The sequence below is a fragment of a genome, unplaced genomic scaffold, assembly GCF_019419815.1.
Source record: "Pyrus x bretschneideri cultivar Hongxiangsu unplaced genomic scaffold, Pyrus_bretschneideri_v1 Contig134, whole genome shotgun sequence".
Lineage (NCBI taxonomy): Eukaryota > Viridiplantae > Streptophyta > Magnoliopsida > Rosales > Rosaceae > Pyrus > Pyrus x bretschneideri.
This window is the reverse complement of record NW_025999429.1, coordinates 304,312-319,272: the sequence shown is the minus strand read 5'-3', so window position 1 is coordinate 319,272 and position 14,961 is coordinate 304,312. Positions and strand designations below refer to the sequence as shown.

The 14,961-nt window shown below is 41.0% G+C and overlaps 1 protein-coding gene across 1 annotated transcript; it reads right to left on the bottom strand.

Moving 5' to 3' along the window:
- Window positions 1-619: 619 nt before the first annotated feature.
- LOC125475091 lies at window positions 620-1,444 on the bottom strand. Its single transcript, XM_048579442.1, has one exon. The coding sequence runs from the start codon at window positions 1,442-1,444 to the stop codon at window positions 620-622; it is 825 nt and encodes a 274-aa protein (XP_048435399.1).
- Between the last annotated feature and the right edge of the window lie 13,517 nt (window positions 1,445-14,961).

The following is a 14,961-nucleotide window of genomic DNA, read 5'->3' as shown; positions in this document are numbered from 1 at the left end:
CTTCCCTTCAGGGGTCACAATTCTAACTTTTCCCCTTCCACAATCAATTTGGGCTTGGTATTTTCTTAACCAATCCTTTCCTAGGATTAGTTCATACTTCATTTTTTCTAAAGGGTACAAGTCTACTGTAAGAACTTGATCTTTCACCACCAACTTACACCCCCTAAAGGTTTGATTTATAGATATTTTCCTCAACAACGGTACACTTAGGGTCAAAGGTTTTGTCACTGGTTCAAATTTCAACCCTAACGAACTAGCCAACCATACAGATATAAATGAATGTGATGCCCCAGTATCAAACAATATTCTAGCTTCGGTATTTGAGAAGAGAATCATACCATTCAGCACCATCTTGTTATTTGCGGTAGCTTCATCATCTTCGGTCAAAGCATACACTTTGCCACTTTCTTTTACAAGTGCACGATTTAGAGGTCCTCAACCTTGGTTCCCTTGGTTGGTCTTTTGAGATGTCTGCTGATTCCGTTGTGGTTGCTGAACCATTTCTGTTTTAGCTCTTTGCTGAACTTGAGGTCGATTAACAACTACAAAACCAAAGCTTTCTCTTTTGAGACATTTTGGGCTGATGTGCCCAAATTCACCACAAGTATAACATTCGGGGCTAGCTTGCCCTTTTTCTTAGTCTTCCACTGCCACTTGAACTTCCAGATTCTTTTCTCACCTTCTTTTTACCCTTGCTTCCCCTAAATGCACCAGCTGAGGCTTTCTTCTTCAAAAAGCTGAGATGATCTTGCTCAAATGCATAAGCAGTATCTATAATCTCCCTATAAGTCTTCGTTCCTTGACCCACAGTATACCTTCTGATGCCATCTTTCAAGCCCAACATAAATTTTACTGCTTTCATATTTTCATCAGCTACTAGAGCCTTAGCATATTTACCTAACTCTGTATACTTAGAGACATATTCAACCACTGTCATATTGCCTTGCTCCAGCTCAAAGAATTCTTTCATTCTTGTTTGTTTCAGAGCAACCGAAAAGTACAGATCATAAAAATGTTGCTCAAAATCATCCCAAGTCATTTCTTTATCTGTATTTTGATCACAGACGGTATCCCACCATGAGTCAGCTTCACCTTCCATTACATGAGTAGCTAACTTAATTTGATTCTTAGCTGGCACTTTCAAAATATCAAGCTTATTTTTTATGTTCTTGATCCATATCTCCGCCTTGTCAGAATGAGGTGTACCACAAAACTTCAAAGGCTTCAATTTCAATAAACGATCGGGATAGGTAGCTTCTCGCTCACTTTCTTTTTCTTCCTCATTTTGCTGGTTTTTTTGTTGACTAGCCAAAAAGGCTTGAAATAACTCAGCCATTTGCTGTGCATTAACTGGTGGGTTTGGCTGGACGTTGGGTAAATCGACATGATGCTCTTCAGGGGTACTTTGTTGTGGGCGAGGGTTGTCTTCAGGTTGTGGCAGCATCTTGTCAACAAAATAAAATGTATATCGAAAGAAAACAAATGTTGCAAAAAAATAAAAATAAAAATAGAAAAATAAAAAATAAAAAAAAATTGTGAAATACCAAATTTTTTCTTTCTTTCTTTCTGGTTGCTTTTATTTTAAAACATGTTATAACCCATGCTCTGATACCATTTTTTTCTGTCACGACCCAAAAATGTAACGTGACAGCGCCGCGTATCCTAAAAACACATGAGAGTTGTATGTTCCATTCTTACAACATGACAATGCCCCTGTGTCTTTAAAATACGTAAGGCCTCTAAAATTAATATCAAAATAAATATCAAAGTTCAAGTAAAATCCATAACATTCAAACCATTTCATAAGCAACATTTTTACAACAGAAATCCCAAAAGTTTAGTTTACAAAAGCCAAAGGAGTGATAGGTTTAGATAAATATATACAAGCACAAGAGGCTATACATAGACAATTTTCACAGAAACTAGAAAATCAATATTTACATTTCAAAAGATGATTTTCTGATTCGAAGCTTTGAGGTTGACAAGCTAGAACTGCACACCTTAGTCCAACTTTTCCACTATTTCTCGCACAACACCTAAAAATGTAGGGGTGAACATCACATACAGTCATTTGCCCCTCCCCCTCGGGAGGCACCCTAGCTAGGTTTGAAAATAGATATACCTTTGTACTGTGTATAAAGAAAATAATTTGCACAACAAAATGCTTTGGCATGATTTAAAATTTATTTCATGCTCATAATTAACTATAGTGGGTTCCCTGCATTCTTTTTGTCCTAACAACCGAACATGCGGCCAACTACCATACCTAAAATAAAATTCTCAAGTAATTTCAACACAACGTAGGGTAGTGAAAGTGTCCACTTACAACCTATACCACATAGGCACAAGTACCCTCCCCTTACGGATTAATGGTACGAGTCCGTTTGTATAAGACCCTCCGGAGGTTTAGGGGATCGAAGCCCACGGTACTCACACAGCCCCCTTCACTCTCAGGTCGTCATTACAATTTAGAATAACATAAATCACATGCTAGAAAAATCAAACACCTTTTCCTAACATGCAGTTCTAACAACAATAAAATCCAATGCATAGCTTGCATGCATCCATATTTACATACATAATACATACTGAAAACCACTAACCAGGGTGTGAGTCCCTCCTACCTGATATTCCAAGCTTCAGGTACTAACTCTTTCCACAATTGTTCACTCTTATCTCTTGATCTTGCTTAAGCCAAGAAAGCGCCTAATCTGAAAAAGAACATGTCAATATACAGTTTGCATGCACCAGCATAAGCTAACACGTCTCAATTCCATCTGCACAATGCTTGTATATCCCCAAAATAACCAAAACCAATATTTATACACATAAATCCCAGTTTAATTAACCTTCTCCATGAAATCCATTTAGGAGCCATATATCAAATGCCATCTAACAGCCAATGCACACTTGAATTCCATAACTCTAAATCAAGTAAAATTTTACCTTTATCTTCTTCAATAATACTGTTTGACCAGCCTTGAGACTTCCAAAACTCTCAATTCAACCATATAGCACTTCAAACATGAATTTTCAAACTTATTAACATGAAATCCCCAACCAAAATATAATTTCGAATCTGCAAATAAGCTTTGAACTCTTACCTACGTTCGGAGAGCTCAATGTTGTGATCATAAAGGCAAAAATGGATTGTTGTTCTGATGTCTAGAAATTAACCCATACATTTTTCTTTCTTCGACACCTAAAGAGAAATTCATTCCTATTAAGTTATGGATTGATATTTAATTACCTATTAAGTTATCAGTTAGCCTTATTTGTAGGGAATAGAATAGGAAACAAGTCATGTAAGACTTTGTATAAAGCTGTAAATCTCGTTGATGTCAACATACAGAAATTCATTCCTATACTTTATGCTTCTTATGATGGTATCAGAGCGAACGATATCTGGGAAAATAAAAGGCAAAACAACAAACATAAACCCTAGCAGACATTGCTATGGGCGATATATCATAAAAGCCAACCTCTTCAGGCATGGCTTCGCATCAAAAGTGGGAAAATCCCAATCACCCACTTTTCCTCCATCACTCAGACCAACCTGGTGCAATACTTGTGCCGCAGTCTCTCGTGGAGGATAACTATGGTACATGGGTTCAATCCATGACCATGGCTTTGACAGTAAAGAATAAATTAGGGTTTGTTGATGGAACGGTCAAGAAACCTCATGAAGAACAAATTGAAGAATTACAACAATGGAATCGATGCAACAACTTGGTAAAAACGTGGTTTCTTGGATCCATGTCCAAAGAAATTTCTGGGAGCGTCATACACTGCAAGGATGCACGGCATATGTGGCTCGTCCTGCAAGAAAGGTTTTCCCATGTGAATATTGTCCAACTGTTTCACATCGAAAACTAGATTCACGACTGTGTACAAGGTACTATGACTGTGAGCGCATACTTCACCAAACTAAAAAGCCTTTGGGACGAACGAGATGCGTTGTGTTCTATCCCAACATGTGGCTGTGACACAAAGAAGGAGATCACCTCCTACATTGAAACCCATAAGACGATGAAGTTTCTCATGGGTTTGAACGAGTCTTACTCTACCGTTCATCGCAACACTCTCATTCTCGATCCTTTGCCCACTGTTAACAAGGCTTACTCACTTGTTCTTCGTCATGAAAGGCAAGTCGAAGTCTCAAGTGGACGGAGTACTGTGAAGGGAAAATATGAGATTTATGTGGGATTTCTAGTGACTAGCATGCATATACAATTCAAAATTTATATACGAAAGCAACGGAAGCATGTCATACATTTTATCAAAGCTATAGTCATGCAAATCCCCTTCAAGATGCATAGGTTTATATATGAAGCATCAAAAACAATTTATTGAAGAACAAAGTTTAGGAGTAGTTTTATACCTCTTGATCTAGATCTAAGACCAAGGATTGACCACCTCCAAGCTCTTTGCTCCTTGAACTCCTTGAGCCTAGCCTCCCTCCTTGCCTCCTCCACTTTGTTGAGAATGAGTGCTCCTAGGTCCTCTTCAAGTTTCCAAAGATATGAAAACCTCTAAAGATCCTCACCCACTTTGTAATGAGAAAGATGAAGGAATTAACCAAAGGGTGATAAGATGATTAGCTAGAATTCCCTTTGGTGGCCGGCCCTTTTAAGTTTGAGAGAGAATGATTTTATTTTCTTTTGTGTATTATGAACCACCTAACACACTCACTCACACTTTCATTATTATGTTCCTTTTATTTCTTAAAGAAACAAGTCAACAATTGACTCACTCTCTCTCCCTTCTCATTTGGCCGGCCTTTGGTGTTTGGTTTGGGCTTTGGGCTTTTAATTATTTCAAGTCATCCAATGCTTGAATAAAAGCCCAATGGGTTTTGGCCCAATGGGCCCAATTAAACCCGAACGTTTCTTTAAGCCCAAAACGATCTTTATCGCTTTTATGATTTCTTTAGACTTTCTAAATTAATCAAAACACTTAATTAATCCAATTAATTATTTCCTTCATCCATTAGTTACTCACTACAAGAGTGTATCGGTGAACAATCTTTTAGGTTCTAATTAGCAAGGCAGTGAGGTGATTGGCACCAATCCAATTGATTATCCAATCACTTAGTGAATTAAAACTTACTTTTAATTCACCTTCCTTTTAATGACTACATTTAATCATCTAGAAGAACTCACAAGCCATGAGTGACATCTAATCATATATCATGGCTACCCAAGCTAATGTAGAAGTTATTCGGAGAACCTATTCAATTGGAATTACAATGTAATTCGATCCTTCTCTAAAACAATACTCTCAATCACATTACTAGGGTATGGATTTATAATGTCAAACCCCTAATGTGATTATTCCTTTTTATACGATTCATTTGAGACGTATAGGAACGCTTTCCTTTATTACGCTCGATACTTCGGCCGAAGATTCCCGAATCATATCTTAGAGTATTCATCCTCTCTTATCTAGGATTAGAGATTCCTTGTTGCGCATTCACTTGCCTTCATGGCTAAGTGGCTTAACCCCAACGATGCCTTGGACACTCTCGAATGGAATGACTTTAACATAATCAAAGATTAAGTACTTAACCACAAGACAACGACGATGCCTCAGGTCAAAGGATTACTTACATTATTCCAACCATTAGAGTTACTTGCTTGACATGTGAGTAGACCTCCATGCAAGTACTCTCGTTCGATTGTGTTCAGTGAACTCATTCCCTTAATGAGCACCTACATGCTTGTCTTAGTGTCGCTACACGAATGGGATGAGACTTTCCATCCTTCCAATTGAAGCGGACATAGTATGTACCAGTCTATGGATTGTCAGTATCCCTCCGACAATCCTTATGACCAGGAACCTTTTTGGACATGATGGTTATGAGAAGAAGGTCTCTGTAATCTAACATCATTAGGTTACTTCTTCCATCGATCCATTGTCCATGGATTCACTATTTAGGACATATTTCGTTCATTGAGATAGTCCCAATTAGTATCTTTGCCTTCCGATGTATAAGAGTCATATATACATCAATTCATTGTCCTGAAAGGTTTCTTCCAAAGATTGACTTTCAGGGCATATTTCCAACATACTGTCCAACCAGAAGCTGTTGTATTCGCTGTCAAAGGTGGAAGCCGAGAATCTAAAACTGAGGATGGTGGTTTGCGATGTGACAAGTGCAATGAGACGAACCACAGCACAAAGAACTACCGCGCACATATCAAATGTACTTTCTGTGGTTGGAAGGGTCATTCGTACGAGTATTGCCGCAAAAGAAAAGCAGTCATAGACAGCGAACCAAGCCATTCTGCCAAAGGAAATCAAGTTGTCGTGACCAACAAGGAGATCTCCAAATTCCCGTTCTCTCCAGAGGATTGCAAGCATATACTTAAAATGTTGCATCAAAACAAATCTTCTTTTGCTAATCATGTTGGTAATTCTTCCAGCCATGATGATCTCTCAAGTAAAGCTTTTTCATTCATGCGTCATGGCAAGCACAATGTTTGGATCCTGGATAGTGGTGCCAAAGATCACATAGTTTGCAGCCCTGAGTCCTTTACATCCTCTAGGCCTGTTCAAAACCACACTGTTGCATTACCCAATGGATCCCTTGTGACGGTCACTCATGTTGGCCAAGTCATTTTTTCTCCGAAGTTTATCCTTGACAATGTTCTTTGTGTCCCAATCTTTACGTTAAATTTAATATCCATTAGTCAATTGGCTTATGATTCATTTGCTATTACCCTTTTCTTAAACCATTTTTGTGTCATCCAGGACCTACGATCGAGGAAGATGATTGGGACGGGAATTGAACGGGAGGGACTCTACTATCTCGACTCACCGAAGAAAGGAACATGCAATGCCATCCAAACCATCTCTCCCAACCTTTGGCACCAACGCCTCGGCCATCCGTCACCTAAAGTTACCATGTTGTTTCCCTTTTTCTCCAATAAAACCTGTGATCTCACTCAATGTTTAATTTGCCCTTTGGCTAAACAAACAAGGTTGCCTTTCCCTTTAAGTTCCATGTCTACTACTTCTTGTTTTGAATTAATTCATGTTGACATTTGGGGTGGTTATCAAGTACCTTCTCTTTCTGGTGCAAAGTACTTTCTTACCATTGTTGATGATCATACTAGGTGCACATGGATCTATTTGATGAAACATAAATCTGATACAAAGGACCTTCTCACTCGATTCATTCATATGGTTGCCACACAATTTAACACTCAAGTTAAAATGGTTCGCAGTGATAATGGTCCCGAATTTAAACTTGATACATTTTATGCATCCCAAGGAATTCTTCATCAAGTTAGTTGTGTCCACACACCCCATGTGACAACCCGTTCCAAATTTTACGTTTTTATTTTATTTTAAAAGCATGAATTTACGAAATTGCCCTATAGGCAAGGACTTTGACTTCCGTTGACCATCGACTTGAAAGATGTGGAACTTATTCTTTTAGCATATCCTTGTAGTACTCATTGGTACGAACGTATAGGCGAAAGCCGTTTGCGAGTCCGGATTATAACGGTATAGTTACGGACGTTCGAAATTGGTTATTCAAGGTTAGTGTTTATTTAAATTAAATCCCCACTTTGTGGGGGAAGCCCAATCAGAAATGGAGGGAGAAAAGAAAAGAAAAAGAAAAAAAAAAAAAAAAAAAAAAAAAAAAGGAAATGGGTTTTCGTCCACCCGCACCCACCGCGGGTGCCCATTTTCCAAGGCCGATTCCGGCCAACTCCGGTGGAGTTTTTCGATGCCACCACCACCATCTTGAAGCTCTCATTCCCCTCTACAAAACCCACCCAAGAACCACCTTGATTAACCATGGGATGTGGAAGTTTGAGGCCACGAAAGTTGACGAAAATCAATGGTGCTCCGGCCACCTTTCTCAATTTTCCGGCAAATCGGCAAAGCAATGGCCGATGCCACCACTTGGGCTTTTTAGCCCATCATCCCAGGAGCAAAACCCAACCAACCTTGACCCCGTTGGACCACTGTAGACAACGAATCGACGTCGGGAAGTTTTAGGCACCCGCCGGCTTCGTGGGCAAAATTGACCATCTTCCGTCCACTTTTGGACTTCGTGGCAGGTATGAAAGTTGCTCCACTCACTGAGATCTTCATTTCTGTGAAGTTTGAGAATTTTTGGAAATAGTTGGATTTTCCGGCGAGTCGGGGCGGCCGACCGCCACCCGCGGCGGCGCGTGGCCAGTGAGCCGCCAATGCTATTTTTAGGCTATGTCGAATGTTTTGAATTCAGTTTTGTCATTTGAATGACGTAGGTTGATCGTTGGAACCTAAATTTGTTATGATACGTTACTTGATAAAAATGTGAATCGATGATCCGACCGTTGGATCGTCACCAAAATTGGATACATTATAATACGTAATATTTAAAGATCATAGGAATTTACAGATCGGGAATCCGACTTACGGATCTTCCTGAATTGGATTTGTAAGTTAGTAAAACAAATGTTCACGGCCACTTGTTTTAGGCAATTGGCGGAGATCTAACCGTTGGATCGTAATGAAATTTTAATATGTTATTCTAGAAACATATTGTGGATCATTGGGAGTTGTGGATTGAAAATCTAAGATGCGGATCTTCCGGGTCAAGTTATACAGGGTTGTAAACCCTACCGTCGATCTTTGATCGACGGTTGACTTGTAGTCAATGGGTATCAAACTATTTCAGAATATTGTTGAGGTTGTGTTTTATGTGAATTGCGTATTCTACGGATAAGAGTTCTGAGATGTGATTTGATAATTGGCCACAGGGACCGATCATTCAGGACGCCTCGATGCACGTGCTAGAGAAGTATAGCGTGGACTCCAGGTGAGTGGATCTTTTCCTTTTTATTGTGCATATTATTGAGAGTTCTATCGACACTTTTAAATTGATTAGGTATATTACCTTCATATAATTATTGTGAATGCTTGAAGTACCTATATGAACTACGAATGGCTTGATCCCTGTTTAGGGTACGTAGGCAGTCTAACGAGACGTTAGATGCAGCCATAAAATATTTGAGACAAAAGCCTTGCTTGCGAAATTGAGTAATGCGAAGGAAATTGGTAAAGACAAGTTTTAGTTTTGTGAATTAGTTAGTTAAATTAGAGTTAATTGGGTTGTCATGGATAATTATTCCTGAAAATAAGTAGTTTGGGAGTAGGGCGTTACTGATTGTACACTTCACACCATATTGTTTATAATTGAAAATGCTACGACATGGTTGAGTAGTAGATTGCATCATGATATATCCATATGTATATTACTTGCTTATAATTATTGGGAATGCTTTCAAGTGCAAAGGTGAACTCAGGACACCCAGGTAAGTTAAGGTGAGTTATGGTACTAGTTGAATCGATTACGTTATAGCATGACTACAGTTATGAGTTAGGCAACTTCGATACTGTCGTACTGGTTGCCATGAGTTGCACATGTTATATTGAGATGCATTGAGAGCTCATAAACCTGCACCCCGGTGTTAGTGCTCCCGCCCGTGGCCAGGGCACAGTCTTTCACGTGATGTTCACCTCCCGCACCTTATGCTCACCTTGAATTCAAGGTAGGTGCACAGTCCTGTCATACAGACCACCTTAGGTGGTTCCGACTCGTAGGTGACCCGCGATTATTCGCCCAGTCTTCACGTGATCGTAGCACTCGAGCGTATTTATTTACACCCAGTCCTGTCGTACAGACCACCTTAGGTGGTTCCAACTCGTGTGCAGGTATATTTATTGAGCTATGGGCTAGCCAGGATTGAGGAGATATGGATAAGTCGTACAGGTCACTATAGGTGACTCCGACTTATATGCTAGCCAGGATTGATGAGATATGGATAAGTCGTACAGGTCACTATAGGTGACTCCGACTTATATGCTAGCCAGGATTGATGAGATATGGATAAGTCGTACAGGTCACTATACGTGACTCCGACTTATATGCTAGCCAGGATTGATGAGATATGGATAAGTCGTACAGGTCACCATAGGTGACTCCGACTTATATGCTAGCCAGGATTTATGAGATATGGATAAGTCGTACAGGTCACTATAGGTGACTCCAACTTATATGCTAGCCAGGATTGATGAGATATGGATAAGTCGTACAGGTCACTATACGTGACTCCGACTTATATGCTAGCCAGGATTGATGAGATATGGATAAGTCGTACAGGTCACTATAGGTGACTCCGACTTATATGCTAGCCAGGATTGATGAGATATGGATAAATCGTACAGGTCACTATAGGTGACTCTGACTTTTATGCTAGCCATGATTGATGAGATATGGATAAGTTGTACATGTCATTTTAGATGACTCTGACTGATATATCACTTTGTATTGATTTAGTTCATTTGGCCTACTTATTAATGTATGGTGGATTTGATGGCAAACCGTGGTTTTGGTCATTTCCGAGTATGGTTTGGATATATGTATATATGTTGTACTGTCTTATGGAAAACGATACGGGTTTTACATTTAGGGGCATTACTTTTAGAGAGGTAGTAACTTTGGGAAACTTGGTTTTATTGCTTACTCACACCTTCTGTTTGGTGCCCTCCAGGTTTTAGCTGCTGAGTTTGTATCGACAAGAATCTGTGGCGAATCTTAGTATTGATGGATATTTTTGAGGGTATGATTCTTACCCACATTACTGTACCTTACTTATGCTTTGACATCGCGCGTGAAATGGGTTCGCTCCCACTCATAGCGCACTCTGGTATTTAGACACTTTTGGATTCAAATTCATTCACTTTTTTTACACTATCACATTTTATGGCTTCGTCACCTTCTAGGTGTCGGCCAGCACAGCTCGATTCAGGGTCCAAGTGGACTTTCTGGGTTGGGGTGTGTCACCCCAGCAAAATGGTGTTGTTGAACGCAAGCACCGTCATTTGTTTAATGTTGCTCGTGCACTGCTTTTTCAAGCTCATTTACCTAAAAGATTTTGAGGGGACGCTATCCTTACTTTCGCATATCTCATTAATCGCACACCCATTCCCATTCTTCATTGGCAAACTCCATATGAAAAGCTGTTTCACAAACCACCCACTTACACTCACCTCAAAGTCTTTGGATGTCTTTGTTTTGCATCCACTCATGCACACAAACCCTCCAAATTTGATCCCCGTGCCCGTCGTTGCATTTTTCTAGGGTATCCTTATGGTACAAAAGGCTATAAACTTTTTGATCTTCAACTTCAAAAGGTTTTTATCTCCCAGGATGTGCTTTTCTTTGAAGATAACTTTCCTTATTCTCATTTAGAAATCTCAACTGCACCTACAACCTCCCCTCCAACACCACATTCGCACCCTTGCTTTCTTTTGACATGGACCCTCCCTTTAAACCACCTCACCCCTATACTGACATTGCTTCTGATGATACTTCTAGACCAACCCCATCACCACCTTCCCCTCGGCCTCTTCCTTTAGCTGATGCCACGACCACATCCACCCCTACACCCTCCTCTCCCTCCTCATCTGCTCCCATGACCACACGCACCCCACTCCCACCCCTACCCCACAGAAGTACCCGCCCCACCAAGCCTTCTTCCTTTTTGTAGGACTTTCATGTCGAGGTGTCTCTCCCATCTCGGCCGGCTCCCACATCTTCCACGAACGTGGTTAGGTCGTCGTCAGGTAAACCCCATCCACTTTCTTCTCATCCTATACTTGTCTCTCACTCTTCTATAAAACCTTTATTGCTCATCTCACCCTTCATAAGGAACCTACTAGCTGTTCCCAGGCTGTCCAGGTTCCCCATTGGCGTGCTGCCATGCAAAATGAACTTGCAACCCTTCATGCCAATCATACATGGACGTTCGTGCCTCTTCCTCTTTGCAAACGCCCTATTGGCTGCAAATGGGTCTACAAAGTGAAGCTCAAACCTGATGGCACCATCAAACGGTACAAAGCCCGTCTTGTTGCCAAAGGATACAATCAGGTCGAAGGAGTTGATTACCGTGACACGTTTGCTCCCGTGGCTAAGTTAACTATTGTTCGCGTTCTCCTAAGTGTTGCAGCCTTGCAAGGCTGGCACCTTCACCAGCTCGATGTGAACAATGCCTTTTTACATGGTGACTTGGAAGAGGACGTTTACATGTCTTTGCCTCTTGGTTTTGGATGCAAGGGGGAGACTCGAGTATGCAAATTACATAAGTTTCTCTACGGTTTAAAGCAAGCTTCGAGGCAATGGTTCATCAAATTATCCAATGCTCTCAAGGCTGCTGGGTTTCAACAATCTTTGTCCGATTACTCACTGTTCACCAGAAGTCATCGAGGTACATTCATTGCTTTACTGGTTTATGTTGACGATGTTATACTGGCAGGGAATGACTTATGTGAGATTACAAAAACCAAACAACTTCTCTCTCACCGTTTTAAACTAAAAGACTTGGGGGTACTCAAGTATTTCTTAGGGATAGAAGTTGCAACATCGAAGCATGGAATCACTCTATGTCAATGTAAATATGCACTGGAGATACTGGATGATGTTGGTTTTCTAGGAGTGAAACCTTCCAGGTTTCCTTTAGACCAAAACTTGGCTCTCACGCAACTGGAAGGAAAATTGTTGGATGATCCCTCTTCATATACAAGACTTGTGGGTAGATTGATATATTTGACCATCACAAGACCCGACTTGGCTTATGCGGTACATGTGTTGAGTCAATTCATGGAGAAGCCTCGGCAACCACACCTTGATGCTGTACACAAGGTACTTAAATACATCAAACAAGCACCTGGGCAATGCATTATCTTTCCTTCCACAGGTTCATTGCAGTTACAAGCATTTTGTGATGCTGATTGGGCTAGATGTCGAGACACTAGGCGATCGATAACTGGTTACTGCGTCTTGCTTGGCCAAGCACCAATCTCATGGAAGACTAAGAAGCAAACCACAGTATCTCGTTCTAGCGCCGAAGCCAAGTACCGGTCTATGGCTACTACATGTTGTGAGATAACACGGCTGCGGAATATTCTCAACGATTTGTAAGTGAATCATCATCAACCGGTCTCCTTGTTTTGTGATAATCAAGCAGCTATACATATTGCCTTAAATCCCGTCTTTCATGAACGAACAAAGCACATAGAGATTGATTGTCACCTGGTGCGAGAGAAGATTCAAAAGGGAATGATACGCACGTCATACATATGAACGGCTGATTAGCTAGCCGACATATTCACCAAACCATTAAGCTCGACACAATTTGAAACCTTACTCAACAAGTTGGGTGTCATTAACATACACTCCAACTTGAGGGGGAGTGTTAAGAAAGGAATCTTAGATTGATTTGTCAAATATTATGGATTGATATTTAATTACCTATTAAGTTATTAGTTAGCCTTATTTGTAGGGAATAGAATAGGAAACAAGTCATGTAAGACTTTGTATAAAGCTGTAAATCTCGTTTATGTCAACATACAAAAATTCATTCCTATACTTTATGCTTCTCATGACCCATGGCCGTTTCTCTTCCTTTTTGCCCTTTTGGAAACAGTGCATTGACACACAAAAAGATGAAGGGATCATCTTACACAAACGTGTTCTCCATTCCTTTTTTTTTTTTTTTTACACACACCTACTTTAACCCATCTAAACCTTTACAAGTTCCACATAACTAAATATATATTTCTATGGTTTTACAGCTAGGCACAGGCCCATGCGGGTGAGAAGAAAAAGGGAGAGACCGACATGGGCCGATTTTGTGGTGTTGATGGCCTTGGCTGAGAGGCTTGGGCCTGCCATGCACACATTGGGCACGAAGAAGGAGAAAGGAAAGAGGCGCGGGCCTCCCCTTTTGCTAGGCTGAGTGGTATAGGTCGTGTGCATAAAGGTCTGAAGCCTCCAGGCCACGCTGCGGGAGAAAAAGTTGGGCCTTCATGGCCTAGACAAGGTGGCAGGCTGGGTTGTGGGCCTAGTGCTAGGGCTTTTTGCAAAGACTTTGAGATGTCTTCCTCTGATTGCAAGAGAATATCCTCCACCCTTGTACCGTCAAGGTGGTTCTTCGGGCAAGATGGGTTATTTCAATGTTGCGCATGTCAAGATCAATTCTGAAGAGCTATTTTGGGATTTTCTTGAGGCGTACAAGCATGCAATTCGGTCAGGGGTTCGCATGAAGCAGGTGAAAGATGACAGTGACTATGAACCATGCAGGGAGGGCGCCATTGCTAGGAAAAGGGCCATTAAATTCCACCCGTATTACTTTGTGTTGGGATTTACTTTTCCCATGCCGCGTCTTTTCTAGGAGGTCATTTACTCCATGAAATGCGCACTAGCTCAATGCTCGCCAAATACAGTTGTACGATGGTGGGGTTTCCGAAGTTGAGCAGCTTTTTTGATCTTGGCTTGACCATAAATGAGTTCTGGCACTTCTTCGAGATTAGCCACAAGGAAGGTGTGGGGCAGCTGAGGTCTCGCCATAGGCTGCTTGATGCTTCTTACAAAGGTTACCATGAGTGGGCAAGAGACATCTTAGAGGTGAGAAGGGAGTAAGAGTCTGACTCTTCTCCTAAGTTGCATGTCCCGACTACCTTTATCAGTGGTAAGTGAACAACTTCATTCATGTCTTGCTTGAATTTTTGTTGAGTTGCTCCATGACTTCAATTTATCGATTGTCCTTCTCACTTTGAGTAGATTCGGAGTTTTGCTCAACTCCAAGGACTTCGACAGATATGAAGAAAGTGCACATTGCCTTGGGCATTCCTGCTAAGTACTGCGAGTGGCGCTGGCTACTCAATCCTCTTCGTCAAGAGAAAAGCGGGCTGCCTCCGAAGGAAGAGATAAAGCCGATAAAAAGTGAGGTGCTTGCTTATCCGATTGCTGCTATAGAGCCTGCTACCAATGAGGGTGGAAAGAAGAGATCATCCTCACTTGCTTGTGACCCTTCGGCCTAGAGAAGCCAAGGACTTCCTCTATTACTCATGGGGGCTCATCAGCTACTTAGAAGCTTGTCATTGACTTGACTTCTC